Raw genomic sequence first — 20,300 nt, 5'->3', positions numbered from 1 at the left:
CATTCTCCCAGTGTCTGCGTGGGTCTCACCCTCAACCCCAAAAAGATGTGCAGGGTAGGTGAAATTGGCCACGCTAAATTGCCCCTTAATTGGGAACAAAATGAATTGGGTACTGTAAATTTATATTTAAAAAAAAGATTCAAGATAGTTACGGAAAAGGACAAGGATGGGTCTGAAAATGGGGAAAAGTCGATTTTAATAAGTTCATATATGATTTGGCCACTGGGAGCAGAAAAGTTTAGGTAAATCTGTGATAGAAAGTTGGATGAATTTAAGGAGGAAATAGGGAGAGTACATGGCCAAAATGCTCCAATCAAGAAAAAGGGTAGGACCAACAAATCCAGTGAACCCTAGTATAGAGAGAGATATTTCCAGCAGTGGATGAAGAGAAAAAGGAAGTGGTAAGACAGTTATTGAGAGCTGAAAACAGCAGAAGCCTTCGAGGAATATAGAATGTACACGAGGGAACTTAAAAAGTAAATGAGAGCAAAAAGGGGATATGAAAGGAGACTGGGAGGTAAAATAAAGGAAAATCCCAAGTTGTTTTACAAGTACGTTAAGCGTAAAAGGATAACTAGAGAAAGAGTAGGGCCCATTAGGACCACAGTGGTAGTTAGTTTGTGGGGCTGGAGGACATGGTTATGATTCTAAATGAACACTTTATGTGTTCACTTGTGAGGAGGAGGATGTGGATATAGAAATACGGGAGAAGGACTGTGATAAAATTAAAGAAATTAACATGGACAGAGGAGGAGGTTCTGAGTGGTCTTGCAGGCTTAAAAATAGGTCATCTCCAGGGCCAGATGAAATGCATCCCAGGCTGTTGAGTGCGGCAAGGGAGGAAATAGCAGGGACGCTGGCAATAATTTCCAATTCCTCTCTGGCCAACGGAGGTGCCAGAGGGCGAGAGGATAGCCAATATGTAACCATATTCAAAAAGAGAGAAAGGGATAAACCAGGAAACTACAGGCCAGTCAGTCTAACATCAGTGGTGGAAAAACTATTGGAAGCAATTCTTAGAGACAGAATTAATCTGCATTTGAAGAGGCAGGGATTTATAAAGAACGGCCAATATGGTTAAGGGGAGACATGTCTGACCAACTTGAATGAATTCTTAGAAGAGGTGACCAGGTATGCAGATGAGGGCAATGCATTTGATGCAGCCTTCTTGAACTGCAGCAAGACTTTTCATAAGGTCCCACATAGGAGATGATAGCAAAGGTCAGAGCCCATGGTGTTCAAGGATATTTGGCAAATTGGATCCAGAATTGGCTGAGTGGCACAGAGCAGAGAGTGATAGTCGATGGGGTGTTTTTCTGCCTGCGTCCACTGGGGTTCCGCAGGGATCGGAGTTGGGGCCCTTGCTGCTTGTGGTTTATATAAATGATTCAGACTTGAACGTAGGAAGATTGCTCAATAAGTTCGCAGATGGTACAAAAATTGCTGGAGTGGTAAATTGTGAGGAGGAAAGCCGTAGATTACGGGAGGATATAGACAGGCTAGTCAGTTCGGTTAATCAGTGGCAAATGGAATTCAATCCGTATAAGTGCGAGGTGATAAACTTAGGCAAGATAAACAAGGCAAGGGAATAAATAAGGCAAAAAAATGGTTGACAAACGGAAGACCCTAGGAAGCACTGAGGATCCGAGGGACCTTGAAACATTGATTAGGCCACAGCTAGATTATTCTGTACAATTCTGGAATCCACATTCTAGAAGGGATGTGATAGCACTGGAAAGGGTGCAGAGATTTCCCAGGATGTTGCTTGGGCTGGAGGGTTTAAGTTATCAAGAGAGATTAGATAGACTTGGGTTATTTCCTTGGAGCACAGAGGTCTGAGGGGGGACATGATTGAGATATATAAAATTATGAGGGGCATAGCTAGAGCGCGATCAACTGGTCGCGTTGCGCTCAAACAGGAGTGCACCCGGCCGGTAGATGATGGGTGAAGCCTCGCGCAGGCTTCCCAGCAGCCAGTACGCCTCGCAAGACCTAGCGAGGCTTCGGGATCAGGATCTCGCCCATAATGGACATGACTAAGCCGCACTCTCCAAGTTGGTTTTAAACAGTTGAGCAAGCTCATCCGGGATCTACCGTCCTCCTCTAGAGAGGCCCCAGCCGGGCACTGTTCAGTACTGGTCTACACAAAACGTGGACTAGGTGCAACGGCACCCGGGGAGGGGTGGGGGTCTGCCAGGTCATCGGAGGCCTCTGGGTGGTCAGGCACAGGGCAGGGTGTCCGCCTGGCCATCCCCCTGGAACATGGGCATCTCGGCATTGCCATCCTGACACTGCCAAGGTGCCCGAGTGGCATTACAAAGCAGACAGGAGCACTGCTGGGGTGCGAGTGCCAGGGTGGCAATGCCAAGGCTCAGGGCCTGAGGGGGCCATGCCCATGAAAGGAGGGTAGAAGGGAGGTTGAAGGGAGGGTGGTGCAGGGCAGGTATGTAGGGGCATCTGAAAGTCTGAGGAGGGTGAAGGGTGGGAGTCCTGGAAGTTGGGGGGGGGGGGGAGGGGGGGGGGGTTCTGGAGGGGGAGCCCTCAGGAACCCCATAGCAAGGTGGCCTCACTTTGGGGGGGGGGGGGGGGGGGGCTAATGCCCATGTGTGTGTGGGGGTGGGGGGGGGGTGGGGGTGGGGGGAAAGAGACATTAGTAGGGTGACGGGTGGGAGCCCTGGAATGGGGGCCCCTCAGGGATGCCATAGTGGGGTGTCCTCACTTGGGGGGGGGGGGGTAATGCCCAAGTTTGTGGAGGGTGGTATTGCCCATGGGTGGAGGGTGTGAGGGACCCTCAAGCTCACAATCGGAGGAGCCGATTTGGCCAGCAAGATCAGCTCCCCAGTGAGGAAATGAAAATAATTCTAAGTGGGGGCCACACTGGTGAGAAACTTCCCAGGGTCTAGAAAAGTGGCCAAGTGTCATTAGATAGCGGTGAGGAACTCGCCGACAAGAAACTCCCAGAAAAAACCTCCACAAATGACATTTAGAAACCTTTCCGTTAAATTGCGCTCATGGAGTAGACAAGAAATGTTTCCCCTGGGTGGTGGTATCAATAACTAGGGGCATAGATTTAGGTAAGGGGCAGGAGGTTTAGAGGGATGGGAGGAAAGGTTTTTTCACCCAGAGGGTGGTGGGAGTCTGGAACTCAGTGCCTGAAAGGATGGTGGAGGTAGAGACCTTCACGACACTTAGTATTTAGATGTGCACTTGCGATGCCACGGCATAGAAGGTTATGGGCCAAGTGCTGGAAAATGGGATTAGAATAGTTAGGCGAATGTCTTTCACCGGCACAGATGCAACGGGCCGAAAGGCCTTTTCTGTAGTGTAAACTTCTGACTCCAGCACAGATGCAATCGGCCAAAGGGCATTTTCTGTGCTGTAGACCTCTATGACTATGACCTTGCCCTTCCAGGGTAATTGGAGGTAGCTGGGCACTTTTTAATATGAAAAAAACTATTGGTTGCCTTGAGCCTAACTGTCCCAAAATACCCTCTCAACTTACTTTTCAGCTTTAACTCTTTCTATTAAGCTTCTGCTCACTGCCACCCACTTGCCATTTCCCTCTCCCAACTCCTTCATTCCTCCTCCTTGTCATTTCCGTTTTCCAACACCCTCACATCATCCTGTTTGCTGCTTTCCTCTCCGTCCCCTCAACGTCCTCCCTACCCTGATGCCTTCACACCCAGAGATTCACCTCTTCCCTCCAGGCCCACTTGGTCTCTCTCTCTCTCACTGCTTCCCACCATCCACTTTCCTCTGCTGAGCCCTTTACACCCTCACTACCTTTCTTGTTCTCTCTCAACCCTCATACTACTTTCCCCTCGCTGCCCCTCTCCTGAGCCTTTCCTTCCATCTCGGGCTAGAAAAAGGGAAGTGGTGACGGGCAAAGCAGTGGTCGATTGAAGAAAACAGATGGAGCATGCAAAGTTACATGGTTCTTACCACACGTACAATAAGCACACCAATGAAAATGGAGGCAACATGACTATTTCCAAGCCACACTAAAATGAAAATGTGCTATTAGAATGGGTTTTAAACAGGTGATACCTGTATTTATGTTTGCACGTGTATGTGCAAATGTATGTGTGCGCTTGTATATATAGATCTGTATATATAGATATTAAACACATACATGATCAATAATGACAGTATATAAAACATCTGGGGGTCACCGTCACCAACAGTCTGTCCTGGTCCACTCACGTTAATGCAACAGTCAAGAAAGCCCAACAACGTCTCTACTTCCTACGGAAGCTAAAGAAATTCAGCATTCTGCATCGACTCTCACAAACGTCTACAGATGTGCCATAGAGAGCATCTTATCCGGCTGCATCACAGCTTAGTATGGCAACTGCTCGGCCCAAGATCACAAGAAACTGCAGAGTGTGGTGAATTCAGCCCAACGGATCACACAAGCTTGCTATCCTCCAATTGATTCTGTCTACACCTCCCGCTGCCTCAGGAAGGCAGACATAGAACATAGAACATTACAGCGCAGTACAGACCCTTCAGCCCTCGATGTTGCGCCGACCTGTGAAACCACTCTAAAGCCCATCTACACTATTCCCTTATCGTCCATATGTCTATCCAATGACCATTAGAATACCCTTAGTGTTGGCGAGTCCACCTCTTAACCTTCTTCTCTCTAACGAAAACAGCCTCAAGTCCCTCAGCCATTCCTCATAAGATCTTCCCTCCGTACCAGGCAACATTCTGGTAAATCTCCTCTGCACCCTTTCCAATGCTTCCACATCCTTCCTATAATGCGGCGACCAGAATTGCACGCAATACTCCAAATGCGGCCGCACCAGAGTTTTGTACAGCTGCAACATAACCTCATGGCTCCGAAACTCAATCCCTCTACCAATAAAAGCTAACACACCATACGCCTTCCTAACAACCCTCTCAACCTGAGTGGCAACTTTCAAGGATCTATGTACATGGACACCGAGATCTCTGCTCATCCACACTGCCAAGAATCTTACCATTAGCCCAGTACTCTGTCTTCCTGTTAGTCCTTCCTTTGACAGCATTGTCAAAGACCCCTCACACCCAAGCTTTGCCCTTTTCCAGACCCTTCCATCAGGCAGAAGATAAGGAGGTCTGAAGACCCACACATCCAGGAAAAGCTTCTTCCCCACAGCTCCTAGACTCATCAAAGACTCTCCTTTGGAATGATCTGTTCCCTGTAAAAACACTATTCACAATGCCTGATTCTGCTCTTGCATTGCTTGTTTGGCCTTTGTTCCGCACTGTAACCAATCACTATTTGTTGATGTACCATTTGTCAATGTACTCTGTCGATTATTCTTTTGTCTACTATGTACGTTCTGTGTACATTCCCTTGGCCGCAGAAAAATACTTTTCACTGTACTTCGGTACATGTGACAATAAATATCAATCAATCAATTAGTAAATTCAGCGTTAACAAAACCCCGTACTAGCAAAAAGAGAAAATGTCAAAGAAAAGTCTTGCCATCCATTTTTTGTATACATATCAATGCAAGAAAATTGTTGCTGGGTTCTTATTTTTACCTTTGTTTATTTAGAATTTTTTCTAGTTTAGCATCCTCTGCAGATTGCAGTGCTGGAGTTGAAGTGAGAGGACAAACCGAGGCCAAATATTGGACGAGTTGCACGTGCTGACCAGGTCGAAATGATCGGCCTTTCCCTTGACTGTAAAGCCACTCTGCTTTGAGACTGAAACAAAACAAAAAGGTTTACAACGTTACACAGTGCATGCATCTGCTGTTAGCCACTCCCAGAGCCCGCCAGCCCTTTAGAAGGTCTCATTGCTGCTTTGCTCAATGGAAGGGCCATGGAAGCCCAAGCACCACAAACCACCAGTGGGCGAGATGGTAATCAAGTCCATTCAGCCCTTGCAGCTAACTGATATTATACTCATAGAATTGGAACCATTTCAGTTTTGGCATGGAGCATTTGTTCCCCTCTTCTGGTGTTTTACAGTGAAAGCAGCTTGTGAAACATCTTCACATAGTATGTTGGCAACAACTTTGTTTGAAGGACCGTAGGATCAAGCCATATGATAAGAAAAAGATAAACGAGCAATGACTTTACTTCTTTTGAAGAGCCTCCATGTATAAAGTATTAAGCTGGTGCTAAAAAACAACAACCCTGTGTTACAGTAATGCACAAAGCAGACAATAAAAATAGTACTGGCAGAAAAGATGTCCATTTTTGGAGCACCTTCACCATAAGGATGGGTTCACAAAGGGAACCCATCACCATTTTCTCAGGGCAAATGAGGATGAGCAATTATTTCTGGGCTTGTCAGTGACACCACATCAAAAAGAATGTCCAGCAGGATAGATAATAGATTCAGAACCCGTTATTTAATGTTTATCTTCACCGGTTTGCCTGTAATATTCTGTAACACTCTCCCTCTTTCTCCAAGAATGCAGAAAAACACATATTTTCAAGCATTTGGTACGATCATACATACTTTTGCTCTACGGTACTTTACTCTGATATAGATATGCAGAAGAATGGCTCCATACATCAATACTCACAAAACCCAACACTGAACCGGACTGTTTGCAACCTTGCTGTCATATCTGAACACAACTTGAGCTTCGATCACATATCTAGTCCAACACTCGGACTACCTTCGTAACATCACCAGACTTCATCCTTGCCTCAAATCATCTGGTGCTGAAACTCCCATTCATGGTCTCGTCCTTCCCTAGCTGTCCTATCTGTATAATCTCCCATAACCTCACAACTCTTCAGATATCTAATTCTAGTCTCCGATTTTAATTGTTCCACCAATGGTAGTCATCCTTTCAGCTGCATTGGCCCCAAACTCTGCAATTCCGTCTACAAACCTTACCAACTCCCTTCCTTCTTTCCTTCAGACACTCCTTAAACCCAACTTCTTTGAGCAAGCTGTTGGCCACATGCTCTAATTTCTCCCAGATGGTTTGGAGTCCAATTTTACTTTGCAATGCTCCTGTGAAGCACCTTGGCATATTTTGTTATCCTAAAGGTGCTAGATAAACAAAAGTTGTCATTGTTCCACGTGATTTATAATTTCTGCTTGCTCCCACAGTAATCTATGTTGCCAGAGATCCCCATAGTAATTCTATGTTTTAATGCCCAAACCTCTCTTATGTTATTCAGGATAATGAATGCAGGTAAGAATTTTCAAAACTGAATCAACACTATGATTTTATGGGCGTGATGTAACGGAAATGTTTCGAAGTGTCATTTGTGGCGGTTTTGCTAGGCTGGGGGTTTCCTGCCGGCAGTTCCTCATCGCTATCTATCCACACGTAGTCACTTTGTTGGGCCCTGGAGAGTTTCACACCAGCTTAGCCCACACGTCAAATTTTTTATCATCTGGGAGCTGAGCTCAAGCCGCCATTTTGAAAGGTTGCCTCGATCTCCTCACCCATGGGCAATGTCACCCCCCCCCCCCCCCCCCCCGTTCCAAGTGAGGAATCCCTGCAGTGGGGTCTCTGGGGGAAATCTTATGGGGGCCCCCCATCTTCCAGGACCTGCACACAACATCACTCCAACCTCTCTTCTTACCTGCTGTCATGTGAGAGTACCTTTAAGAAATGGGTGTTTAAGAAATGTATCTTTAAGAAATGGGTGTTTATCAGTGATGTCAGAGTGTGGGTGGAGCGGGGCTGTCTGTCAGCTTTTTAACTTTCGTTTTAGGCTGTTTGCTGTAGGGTGTATTTTAGTTTAGTTTTCAGAGCTGGATAGCTGCAGTCACAGCCAGAAGGGGTATTAGTCTCTCTCTCTGTAATCTAAAGACTGTAAATCGACCCTTTGGTTTTAAATTCTAATAACTGCCGTCAGTAGTGACTTTAACCTGATGTGCTGCTGTTAAAAGTTCTTTTTTACGTCTTATGGATGTTAAAAGGACAGCTAAGGAGTACTTAGTGTTGTATTCTTTGGGGGTTGTATTTGAATTAATGGTTGCCAAGATGTTCACTGTATGTTTTAAAAAGGTTAACTTGAGTTCATAGAATAAACATTATTTTACTTTAAAAAATACTTTTCTATTTCTGCTGTACCACACCTGTAGAGTGGGCCGTGTGCTCCCCATACAACAATCTATTAACAGTTATGGGTCAGGTGAACTCCATGAAACACTTTGGGGTTCTCTAAACCCTGGCCCATAACACTGCCCTGCACCCGGTCCCCCCCCTCAGCCCCAGCTCTTGGCACTGCCACCCTGACAGTGCCAGGGTGGCAGTGCCAAGGTGTCAGTTGGGCAGTGCCAAGGTGGTCAAGTTCCAGGGGTGGGGGTGGCAGGGAGCCACCCTGCACAGTCCCTGACCAACGTCGGGTCTCCGATGGTGCCCGGCTGAGGACTCCCTGGGGAGACCGTTAGATGCAGGAGACCAGTAGATCCCGGGTGAGTAAGCCTTAGTAGGTTTACGGCCTACTTACGTGAGCGTGGCTTGGTCCCACCCATTAAAAAAAAATCATAATTTACAGGATGTGGATGTCACTGATTAGGCCAGCATTTTCTGCCCTTGTGTTGTTGCCCTTCAGAAGTTGATGGTGAGCTGCCTTCTTGGACCGCTGCAGTCCCTGAGGCGTAGATACCCCACAGTGCTGTTAGGGAGGGAGTTCCTGAATTTTGCCCCAGCAACAGTAAACAGTAAAGGAACGGCGATATATTTCCAAGTCAGGATGGTGAGTGATTTGGAGGGGAACCTCCATGTAGTGGGGTTCCCAGCTATCTGATGCTCTTGGCTGATGGTAGCTGTCGTGGTTTTGGAAGGTGCTGTCTAAGGAACCTTGGAAAATTACTGCAGTGCACCTCGTAGATGGTACACACGGTTGCCACTGTTCATCGGTGGTGGAGGGTTTGAATGTTTGTGGAATGAGGAGCAATCAAGCGGGCTGCTTTGTCCTGGATGGTGTCGAGCTTCTTGAGTGTTGTTGGAGCTGCACTCATCCAGGCAAGTGGAGAGTATACTATTACACTGCTGACTTGTACCTTGTAGATGGTGGACAGGCTTTGGGGGTCCAACCACCACAATCATCTTCCTTTGTGCCAGGTATGACTCCAACCTCATTTTCCCCCTCATTGCCACTGACTCCAGTTTTGCTCGGGCTCCTTGATGGCATACTCGATCAAATGCTGCCTTGATGTCAAGAGCAGTCACTCTCACCTCACTCCTGACCTTCAGCTCTTTTGTCCATGTTTGAACCAAGACTGTAATGAGGTCAGGAGCTGAGTGACCCTGGCGGAACTGAAACCGAGTATCTGTGAGCAGGTTACTTCTGAGTAGGTGCCACTTGATAGCACTGTGGTTGACTCCTTCCATCACTTTGCTGATGATGGAGAGTAGACAGATAGGGTAGTAATTGGCTGGGTTGGATTTGTCCTGTTTTGTGTGTACTGGACACACCTGGGCAATATTCCACATTGCCGGGTAGATTCCAGTGTTGTAGCTGTACTGGAATACCTTGGCTAGGAGTGCGGCAAGTTCTGGAGCACAAGTCTTCAGTACTATTGCCAGAATATTGTCAGAGCCCATAGCCTTTCCAATATAGAATGCCTTCAGCCATTTCTTGATATCACGTGGAGTGAACTGTATTGGCTGAAGACTGACATCTGTGATGTTAGGGACTTCTGGAGGAGACCGAGATGGATCATCCACTCGGCACCTCTGGCCAAAGATTGTTCGGGGAAATTATCTCCTACAGAGCGCATTTGGTGAGGACAGCAAGGGTGGAGCAGCAGAGGCTGATGGACTCCATTCTGCAGGTGGACCACAAAGTACTCGCTTGATCCCATCCCGGAGTTGCTGGCGAGTAGGAAAAACTGCAAGCACAGTTCGAACTATTGTCAACTAACAGGCTGTAAACCAATTGCGACGTTAAGGGGTATGTTTTCAGAATATTAGGAGAAGGCCAGTCGTCTTTTGGCTTACCAGTTGAAACGACAGGTGGCCTCCCGGTTATGGCAAGCAGCTCTATTGCTAGAGCAAACAGGAGTGGGTGCAGTGGACAGCCCTGCCTCATGTCCCTATTCAGAGGGAAATAGAGTTCAGGGCATTCGTATGAACACTGCCAGCTGGAGGCCTTATACAATAGGCAAATCCAAGAAATAAATTTTGTGACTAATGTGGCATTTGAATCTTTTTTACAGTGGTCTCTATAGATCGGAGCCTCTTACGGATGGATCGGTTATGTCTGACTTTTTGGATGGCCTACCCATTCCACCAAGAGGTGAAGAGGAGTGGTGAGCTGGAATCCCCATTACACACTGCTGAAATTTTTTAATGTATTGGATTGATATAATCTGGCAAAGTCCTCAGTTCAGGTGGCTTTCTGGTTGAATTCTATAAGTAGTTCTTTGAGCAGCTTAAGCCTTTAATTCTGAACGTATTCACCGATTCCCTATTCCAGGGATCGCTGCCCTCTACCCTCACTCAGCCTCTATCTCTTTGCTTTTTAAGAGGGACAAAGGCGCAAAGAGTGTGGTCCATACTGTCCTATTTCACTTTTGAATGCAGATACCAAGCTACTTTCCAAGGTGCTGGCACTTCAGCTGGAGCCTTGCCTCCCAAATATAATCTCAGAGGTTCAGACGGGCTTTGTGATGGGTTGGCAATTGACTGCCAATATATACTTCGTCGCCTGTTAAATGCTATCCTTTTCCCCTTCTCAGTGCCCGAACCTTTGGTGATTGTTTCTATGAATACCAAAAAGGGATTTGCTGTATTTATTTGAAATTCTTGAGAAATTCGGTTTTGACCACAAAATTGATTTGTTGGATTTGCCTATTGTATAAGGCCTCCAGCTGCCAGTGTTCATACGAATGCCCTGAACTCTAACTATTTCCCTCTGAATACGGACACGAGGCAGGGCTGTCCACTGCACCCACTCCTGTTTGCTCTAGCAATAGAGCCGCTTGCCATAATGCTGACGTCCTCTATTAGGTGAAGGGGGATTAACAGGGAGGGGCAGAACATTGGGTGTCTCTTTACACGGACGCCATACCTCTCTATATTACGGACCCAGTAGCCTCCATGGAGACACAATGCAGGTGCTTAGCACTTTTAACTCCTTCTCTGGGTTGTGAATGCTTCCTGGTCACGCACACCCACTTCGGAGGACAGTCCAAATGGGGATGTTACCTTTTCGCTTTGCCAAGACAAACTTTCGTTATCTGGGAGTCCGGATGGCCTATAGCTGGGTCTCACTTCATGAATTAAATTACTCTAGTCGGTTTAGTGGCATTAAGGTAGACTTACAGAGGTGAAACACCCTCTCCCTATCCTTATCAGGTAGGGTGCAGACTATTAAAATGAACATGCTCCCAAGACTTTTATTTCTCTTTCAGTGTCTCCCCATTTTTCTCCCCAAATCCTTTTTACTAAGGTCGACAAATTGATATCTTTTTTATTTGGGCAGGTAGGGCTCCCAGAATCCATGGGGTTTTACTCCAAAGCAGCAGACAATCTCTGGCCCTTGCCAATTTTTTGTTTTATTATTGGACAGCCGACATTCAGAAAATATTATCGTGGTTTAGCGATCCCGGTCCATATGGGGACAAATGGGAGCCGCTCCTACACTACCTCTAGTCTTTACTGTACTGTCGCCTTTTTCCCGTTTCCCCTTGAATCAAGTCTCCTCCCTGAGAATTTAGAAGCAGTTTAGGCAACATGTCAAGCTCCTTTCCGTCTTCACTAGCCCCCATATGTAATAATCCCTTTTTCCTACCATTTGGTTTAGACTCAATGTTTAAATTTTGGGAAAGGAAGTGTCTGGAGCTATTGGTTCAGAGGCCTGTTCGTGGAGGGGATGTTTGCTAGTTTTAAGGTGTCAGCTAAGAAATTCCAGCTGCCCAGTTCCAATATTTTTAGGTATTCCTAAATGCGTATTTTTTTTTAATGTAAAGTTTTTCCCACCCCCTTCTCTGACGAAGAAGATTCTGTCCCTGGCTAGACCTGACCGGGGGTGGGGGAGGGGGCGGTCTATTTTGGTCACATCCTTTCTGCTCCTTTCAGTGGTGTGAGAGTGAAATGGGAGGGTGAATTGGGTCCCATTCTTAATGGTGAGGTTTGGAGCCAGGCCCTTCACAATGTCAACTCCACGTCGCTCAGCTGAGTCTGATTCAGTTTAAGGTTTTGCATAGGACGCACTTGACCAGGTCTAGGATGAGCAGGTTCTTCTCTGCGGTTGAGGACAAGTGTGAGCACTGTTCTCGTGGGCCGGCTAAGCATATGTTCTGGTCCTGTCCCAAGTTGATAGGTTTCTGGACTTCTTTCTTTAACACCATGTTAGAGATACTCAGTGTAAATTTGAATCCTGTCCGCTGGTGGTCATATTCAGGGTGTCAGATTCACTGGTGATACTGTCTGGGGTGAAGGTGGATATCCTCGCCTTTGCCTCGTTGATATCCAGGAGGCGAATATTGCTTCGGTGGAGGTCTCCCACTCCACCTAGTGCCTCTGCTTGGCTGGGTGACCTAATGTCATTTCTGCATTTGGAGACGGCCAAGTTCACCATCAGGGATTCAGTGGTGATGTTCTACCTTGCTTTTTTAATAATAATCTTTATTATTGTCTCAAGTAGGCTTACATTAACACTGCAATGAAGTTGCTGTGAAAATTCCCTAGTTGTCATACTCCAGTGCCTGTTCGGGTACACAGAGGGAAGTGTGTGTTTTTGCCTTTTTAAAACTTTCTATTGTTTTGTATTTTCCGGTTTGCTTTTTTTCAGTTTTCTGATTATGAAAAATTTCTTAATGAACATATTTAAAAAAAACAATAGAACACAATACAACACAAAAGTCAAAGAATAAACACATTTTTAAAAAGTCATTTATATAGCACCTTTTATGTTCTAAGGATGCATTGACCAGCCAATTAAATACTTTTGAAGTGCTGTTGCACTGATGGCAAACATTGCACCGGTTTTGGACAGAGCAAACCAGCAAACAGATATAGAATGAATACTAAATAACTCGGTTTTTGATGGTGTTGGATAAGGGGTGGAAAGTTGGCCAGGATAAAAGAAAGCTTGCTGCTCTTCTGCAAATCAACAATGACAACTTATATTTATATAGAGCCTTTGATGTTCTAAAACATCCCAAGGTACTTCATAGCAGCAAAATAAAGTATGGCATCAAACCAAATAAGGAGATATTAGTGTAGATGATCAAAAACTTGGTCAAAGAGGAAGGCTGTAAGGAGTGTCTTAAATTATGAAAAGGAGCAAAGAGACAGAAGTGTAGAGAAAGTACCCCAGACTCTAGGGCCTACAAAGGCATGCCGCTCATGGTGGAGTAATTCTAACTGCAAATGCACAAGAGGCCAGAATTAGAAGAGTGCAGCGCAGATATCTTGAGGACTGTGGGGCTGGAAAAGATAACAGAGATGGAGGGGGCAAGGCCATGAAAGAATTTGAAAACAAAGATGAGAATTTTAACAGCAAGATATTGCTTGAACAGGAGCTAATGTAGTGAATCATAGAATCTACAATGCAGGAGGCCATTTGGCACCGGCCTTTGGAAAGAGCACCCCACTTAAGCCCACGCCTCCACTCTATCCTCGTAACCCAATAACCCCACCCAACCTTTTGGACACTAAGGGGTAATTTAGCATGGTCAATCCACCTAACCTGCAATCTTTTGGACAATGAGAGGAAACCAGAGCACCCGGAGGAAATCCACGCAGACACTGGGAGAAAGTGCAAATTCCACACAGACAGTCACCTGAGGCCGGAATTGAACCCGGGTCCCTAGATTGGTCAGGCAGCAGTGCTAACCACTGTGCCACCCAGTGCATACAGGGACGATACGAGAACAGGATTTGGAACAAGTTGGGCCAAAGGGTTTGTCTCCGTGCCATAGATTGTATGAAGTTAAGACGGGAGTAGTAGAGCTTGTATGACTTGTTTAGAGGGTAGAATGTGGTAGGCCAGCCAGGAGCGCATTGGAATAATTAAATGTAGAGGTAGCAAAGGCGGACTTCCAGGTGCGGCTATGCAGAGCTAGGTCGCATGTTCGGTAGCTCCCGCTTGGAACGGACTTTTGGGCTCTTTACAGGGCCCCCAACGGCAATTGTTCGACATTTCCTGGTGTGGGAAGAAGACTGCAACATTCTCCCGACAGTGTCCCCCAGGAATGGTATGTCTCTTGGTTACCAGACCCGGCAGAAACAGTAAAAGATTTGGCTGTAACTGCAGGATAGACAAAGCCTCTACCAGCAAGCAGGCGGGGGAAGGGCAAGCTTAAAGGCTGCAAGCTGACTTGAGGGCCTTTATTAAAGGTGAATTCTAGCAGCAGAGGGAACAACTGTGAAAAGATCTACCAAGGCCATTGAAGAAGCGGGGACGAGGCTTTCGGTGGCGGCCATGGAGGAGTAGGTCGCGCATTCGGCAGCTCACGTCTGGAATGGACTCTCAGACCTTTTTCAGGAGTTTCCACAGACTTTTTGGGGCAGATTGGTGAAGCGAACACTGCCAAAAGGATTCCCTCTCGAGACTTCCGGTTGCGGCTATGCGGAGCTAAGTCGCACATTCGGCGGCTCCCGCAAAAACGGACTTTTGGGCTCTGTTCAGGGCCCCCAAGGGCACTTTGTCGACGTTTCCCGGTGTGGGAAGGAGTTAATAATAGCTCCTCGTCAGTATATGGCTTTAACTAGGAGCGGGGTGACAAAAAAAGGTGGTGGTGGATCCGAAGAAGGGAAGGAAGGACAAAATAGCGGCGGGCGGAGACCAGGCAGCATGGAGGCAGTGGGCGGAAGAGCAACAGGAGGGTATCCAGCGCTGCCTCAGAGAGATTAAAACAGACCTGCTAGAGCCGATGAAGGCTTCTATTGATAAGCTGCTGGAGACACAGACGGCCCAGGGGGTCGCGATCCGAGAGGCTCAACAAAAGATCTCTGACAATGAGGACGAGATCTTAGGCCTGGCGGTAAAGGTGGAGGCGCTCCACAAGAAATGGCAGGAGCGGTTCGAGGAGATGGAGAATCGGTCGAGGCGGAAGAATCTGCGGATTCTGGGCCTCCCGGAGGGGCCGGTCGTGGGGGCCTATGTGGTCACCATGTTGAACTCGCTGATGGGAGCGGGGTCCTTTCAGGGGCCCCTGGAGCTGGAAGGGGCCCATAGAGTGTTGGCGAGGAGGCCCAAGGCTAACGAGCCTCCGCGGGCGGTGCTGGTGTGGTTCCATCGGTTCGTCGATCGGGAGTGTGTGCTCAGGTGGGCCAAGAAGGAGAGGAGCAGCAGGTGGGAGAACGCGGAGGTTTGGATATACCAGGACTGGAGTGTGGAGGTGGCGAAGAGGAGGGCCGGGTACAATCGAGCGAAGGCGGTGCTGCACAGGTAGGAGGTGAAGTTTAGCATGTTGCAGCCGGCACGACTGTGGGTTACCTACAAGGACCGGCACCATTATTTTGAGTCTCCGGAGGAGGCGTGGGCCTTTGTTCAGGCCGAGAAGCAGGACACAGACTGAGGGTCAGGATGGGCGATTGGGGACTGCGGTGGATATGTTATGCCTAGTTGTTGTTCGGTGGGGGGGGCTTTGCATTGTTTTGGGTTTCTTTTTCTCTGTGTTTTCTCTTTCGGGTTGGGGAGGGTGGATGGGGCGGGTAGGGCACTGTTTTAGTTGGAGGCGGGGCCTGGTAGGTGGAGAGCGCGGGCTTTTTTCCAGTGCAATGGGGGGAGTAAACCAGCTAGGATGGGTCCTAGCAGGGGGGGAAATCGAGGGAATCGAGTTGCTGCTGCTAAGGTCGAGGAGGAGCTGGAGCGAGTGGGGGTCGAGGCGGGTGTATGCCGCTGTGGGGAACGGGCCGGGTGTGGGGTGCGGACGCGTGGCTGGCCGAGGAGGGGACATGGCTAGTCGGCGTGGGAGGGGGGCAGGTAGACCCCTGATCCGGCTGATAACCTGGAATGTAAGGGGACTGAATGGGCTGGTTAAGCGGGCCCGCATGTTCGCGCACCTGAAGGGGCTCAAGGCGGATGTGGTTATGCTCCAGGAGACACACCTGAAGGTGGCAGAGCAGGTAAGACTGAGGAAAGGATGGGTAGGTCAGGTGTTTCACTCGGGGCTAGATGCCAAAATCGAGGGGTGGCGATCTTGGTGGGAAAGAAGGTGTCATTCGAGGCGTCGAGCATTGTGGCAGATAATGGCGGTAGGTACATAATGGTAAGTGGTAAGTTGCAGGGAGAGAGGGTGGTACTGGTCAATGTGTATGCTCCGAACTGGGACAATGCAGGTTTTATGCGGCGTATGTTGGTTCGGATCCCAGACTTGGAAGTGGGGGGCCTGATAATGGGGGGAGACTTTAACACGGTGTTGGATCCGGCACTGGATCGCTCCAGGTCTAGGACGGGTAGGAAGCCGGCGGCAGCTAGAGTGTTGAGGGGATTTATGGACCAAATGGGACGGGTGGACCCTTGGAGATTTGCAAGGCCGGGGGCTAGGGAATTTTCATTCTTCTCACATGTCCAGAAGGCTTATTCTCGAATCGACTTTTTCATTTTGAGTAGGGCGCTGATAGCGAGAGTAGAGGATACCGAGTGTTCGGCAATAGCCATTTCGGACCACGCCCCGCATTGGGTGGACTTGGAGATGGGGGAGGAGAGAGACCAGCGCCCGCTGTGGTGCTTGGAGGTGGGGCTGTTGGCGGACGAGGAGGTGAGCGAGCGGGTCCGAGGAAGTATAGAGAGGTACTTGGAGACCAACGACAACGAGGAGGTCCGAGTGGGGATGGTATGGGAGGCACTGAAGGCGATGGTGAGGGGAGAGCTGATCTCCATTAGGGCCCACAAGGAGCGGAGGGAGAGGGAGAGGCTGGTGGGGGAGATGGTGAGGGTAGGCAGGAGGTATGCGGAAGAGCCTGAGGAAGGATTGTTGAGGAAGAGGCGCAGCCTCCAGGCAGAATTCGACCTGGTGACCACCAGGAGGGCGGAGGTGCAGTGGAGGAAGGCCCAGGGGGCGGTCTACGAGTATGGGGAAAAGGCAAGCCGGATGCTGGCGCATCAGCTTCGGAAGCGGGACGCAGCTAGGGAGATCGGGGGAGTTAAGGACAGGGGAGGGAGCGTGGTGCGGAGTGGGGTTGGCATCAATTGGGTCTTCAGGGACTTCTACGAGGAATTGTACCGATCCGAGCCCCCACGGGAGGAGGGAGGGATGGGCCATTTCCTGGACCAATTGAGGTTTCCAAAGGTGGAAGAGAGATGGTGGCGGGACTGGGGGCCCCGATTGGGCTGGAGGAGCTAATCAAAGGGATAGGAAGCATGCAGGCGGGGAAGGCACCGGGGCCGGACGGTTTCCCGGTCGAGTTCTATAAAAAATATATGGACCTGTTGGGCCTGCTGTTAGTTAGGACCTTTAATGAGGCAAGGGGGGGGGGCTTTACCCCCGACGATGTCCCGGGCACTGATCTCCTTGATCCTGAAGCGGGACAAGGATCCCCTGCAATGTGGTCTTACAGACCGATTTCCTTGCTAAATGTAGATGCCAAGGTGCTGGCGAAGGTCTTAGCCACGAGGATTGAGGATTGTGTGCCGCAGATCATCCATGAAGACCAGACTGGGTTTGTGAAGGGGAGACAGTTGAACGCGAATGTGCGGAGGCTTTTGAACGTTATCATGATGCCGGCGAGGGAGAGGGAGGCGGGGATAGTGGTGGCGATGGACGCTGAGAAAGCCTTCGATGGGGTAGAGTGGGGGTACCTGTGGGAGGTGCTGAAGAGGTTTGGGTTTGGGGAGGGGTTTGTCAGGTGGGTTAGGCTGTTGTATGAGGTCCCAATGGCGAGTGTGGCCACAAATAGGAGGTGGTCCGAGTACTTTCGGTTGCACCGAGGGACGAGACAGGGGTGTTCCCCGTCCTCCCTGCTCTTCGCACTGGCGATTGAACCCCTGGCTATGGCACAGAGAGTTGAGGAACTGGAGGGGGTTGGTGCTGGGTGGGGAGGAGCATAGGGTGTCGCTTTATGCGGTCGACCTGCTGCTGTATGTGGCGGACCTGGTGGGAGGAATGCCAGAGGTAATGAGGATCCTTAGGGAATTTGGGGACTTTTCGGGGTACAAGCTCAATATAGGGAAGAGTGAGCTGTTCGTAGTTCAGCTAGGGGAGGGGGATTGGCGAGCTCCCACTAAAAAGTGGAGAGGAGCTTCAGATATTTGGGGGTCCAGGTGGCCAGGAGCTGGGGGGCCCTGCATAGGCTTAACTTTACAAGGCTGGTGGAGCAAATGGAGGAGGAGTTCAAGAGGTGGGACACGTTGTCGCTGTCCTTGGTGGGTAGGGTGCAGTCAATCAAAATGACGGTGCTCCCAAGGTTTTCGTTCCTGTTCCAGTGCCTCCCAGTGTTATCCCAAAGGCTTTTTTCAGGCGGGTTAACAGGAGTATAATGGGGTTTGTGTGGGCGCGAGGGACTCAGAGGGTGAGAAGGGCGTTCCTGGAGCGGAGTAGAGATAGGGGGGGGGGGGCTGGCGCTGCCCAAACTCTGCGGGTACTACTGGGCCGCCAATGCGACGATGGTGCACAAGTGGGTGATGGGAGGGGCAGGGGGCTGCATGGAAGAGGCTGGAGACTGCATCCTGTGTGGGTACGAGTCTGGGGGCGCTGGCAACGGCGCCGCTGCCGCTCCCTCCAAGGAGGTATACCACGAGCCCGGCGGTGGTGGCGGCCCTCAAAATTTGGGGGCAGCGGAGGCGGCATAGGGGGAAAGTTGGGGCCTCGGCATGGACCCCATTACGGGGTAACCACTGGGGTGGGTGGGAGTGGGGAAGATCTCGGAAACGTACCAGGTGATGCAGGAGGAGGAGGCGGCCTCGGTGGTGGAGTTGAAAGGTAAGTGGGAGGAGGAGTTGGGAGAGGAGATCGAAGAGGGGACGTGGGCAGATGCCCTAGGGAGGGTGAACTCTTCCTCTTCGTGCGCGAGGCTCAGCCTCATACAGTTTAAGGTGCTGCACAGGGCACACATGACCGGGACAAGGATGAGCAGGTTCTTTGGGGGTGGTGAGGACAGGTGTGTTAGGTGCTCAGGGAGCCCAGCAAATCACACCCATATGTTCTGGGCATGCCCACGCTGGAGGAATTTTGGAAGGACGTAGCGAGGACGGTGTCGAGGGTGGTAGGGTCCAGGTTCAGACCAGGCTGGGGGCTCGCAATATTTGGGGTGGCAGAGGAGCCGGGAGTGCAGGAGGCGAAAGAGGCCGGAATTCTGGCCTTTGCGTCCCTGGTAGCCCGGCAAAGAATTCTCCTTCAGCTGAAAGGTGCGAGGCCCCCAAGTGTGGAATCCTGGATCAGCGATATGGCAGGGTTCATTAAATTGGAGAGGGTGAAATCCGCCTTGAGAGGGTCGGTACAAGGTTTCTTTAGGCGGCTGCAACCGTTCTGAGACTTTCTGGCAGAACGATAGACATTGGTCAATGGCAGCAGCAGCTCGGTGGGGGGGGGGGGGGGTTTACTTTATTTTTGTTTATGTTATTTACACTGGAGGGTCTGAGGGGGTGTATACACCTGTTGTGTTAAGTCGGGGTGTTAATGTTAATTTATTATTTAGGTACAGGGGGGGGGGGGGGGGGAAGAGGGGTTTGGGGGGTTGCTTTTTTAGATTGTGTTTTGTACTTAACCCTGTTGGGTTCTTTTTTCTTTCTCATTTTGTTATTGATATTTTATGAAAACCTTTAATAAAAAATTTTTTTTAAAAAAAGAGGTAGCAAAGGCATAGATGAGGGTTTCAACAGATGAGTGGAGACTGGAGCAACATTGGGCAATGTTAGCTTACACCATGAGCTGAAAATCTTAGTGCATGATACAATCACAGCTAAATCTATACAGTGATGTTTCGTAAATGAGTAACTATGGTGTCATTTGGCACATTGCAAACAGTATGCACTGGGGTCTAATTCAGTGATGTCCAAGAAGCTGCATTGAATAATCAGAAATCTTCTTTTGAGGTTGTAGCTGAGTATCTTAATTGATCCAATTATTTTGGGTCAATTTATTACAGCAGGACAATGGAAACAGGTATTGCAGATAACTTGTATAACATAGGAGTCTCTGAAAACTGAGTGCCCATGACAACCATTGGTGTCCAGCCTGCTTATATTTTAGTTTGCAGTTCTGACAAGGGATACACATTCTGTGTCCTAATCAAACAGATGTCAACTGACTTGTGTATTTCCAGTATTTTCTACTTTTGGTTCAGACTGCTAATATTTACAGCTCTTTCTATTTATTTATACGATGAATTTGAAGCAGCTTAAATAAAGAACATCTGTGCATCACCTCCTTGTTATTGTGTTCTCTACCCACAGCACCACGCCCTCCACCTCAGGTATAGGACAGG

The 20,300-nt window shown here is 48.9% G+C and overlaps 1 protein-coding gene across 4 annotated transcripts in view; it reads right to left on the bottom strand.

The window, feature by feature from the left end:
* cep97 (centrosomal protein 97) overlaps positions 1-20,300 on the bottom strand; it is a 118,598-nt gene that overhangs the window by 64,947 nt on the left and 33,351 nt on the right. For all 4 annotated transcript variants that reach the window (XM_072513589.1, XM_072513591.1, XM_072513590.1 and 1 more), the window contains one exon: positions 5,536-5,700. In XM_072513589.1, the coding sequence (XP_072369690.1) occupies positions 5,536-5,700 (165 nt within the window). The remainder of the gene's footprint in view (positions 1-5,535; positions 5,701-20,300) is intronic.

The sequence above is a fragment of the Scyliorhinus torazame genome, chromosome 8 (genome assembly GCF_047496885.1).
Source record: "Scyliorhinus torazame isolate Kashiwa2021f chromosome 8, sScyTor2.1, whole genome shotgun sequence".
NCBI classification, from domain to species: Eukaryota; Metazoa; Chordata; class Chondrichthyes; order Carcharhiniformes; family Scyliorhinidae; genus Scyliorhinus; species Scyliorhinus torazame.
This window is presented reverse-complemented; position numbering and strand designations above follow the sequence as displayed.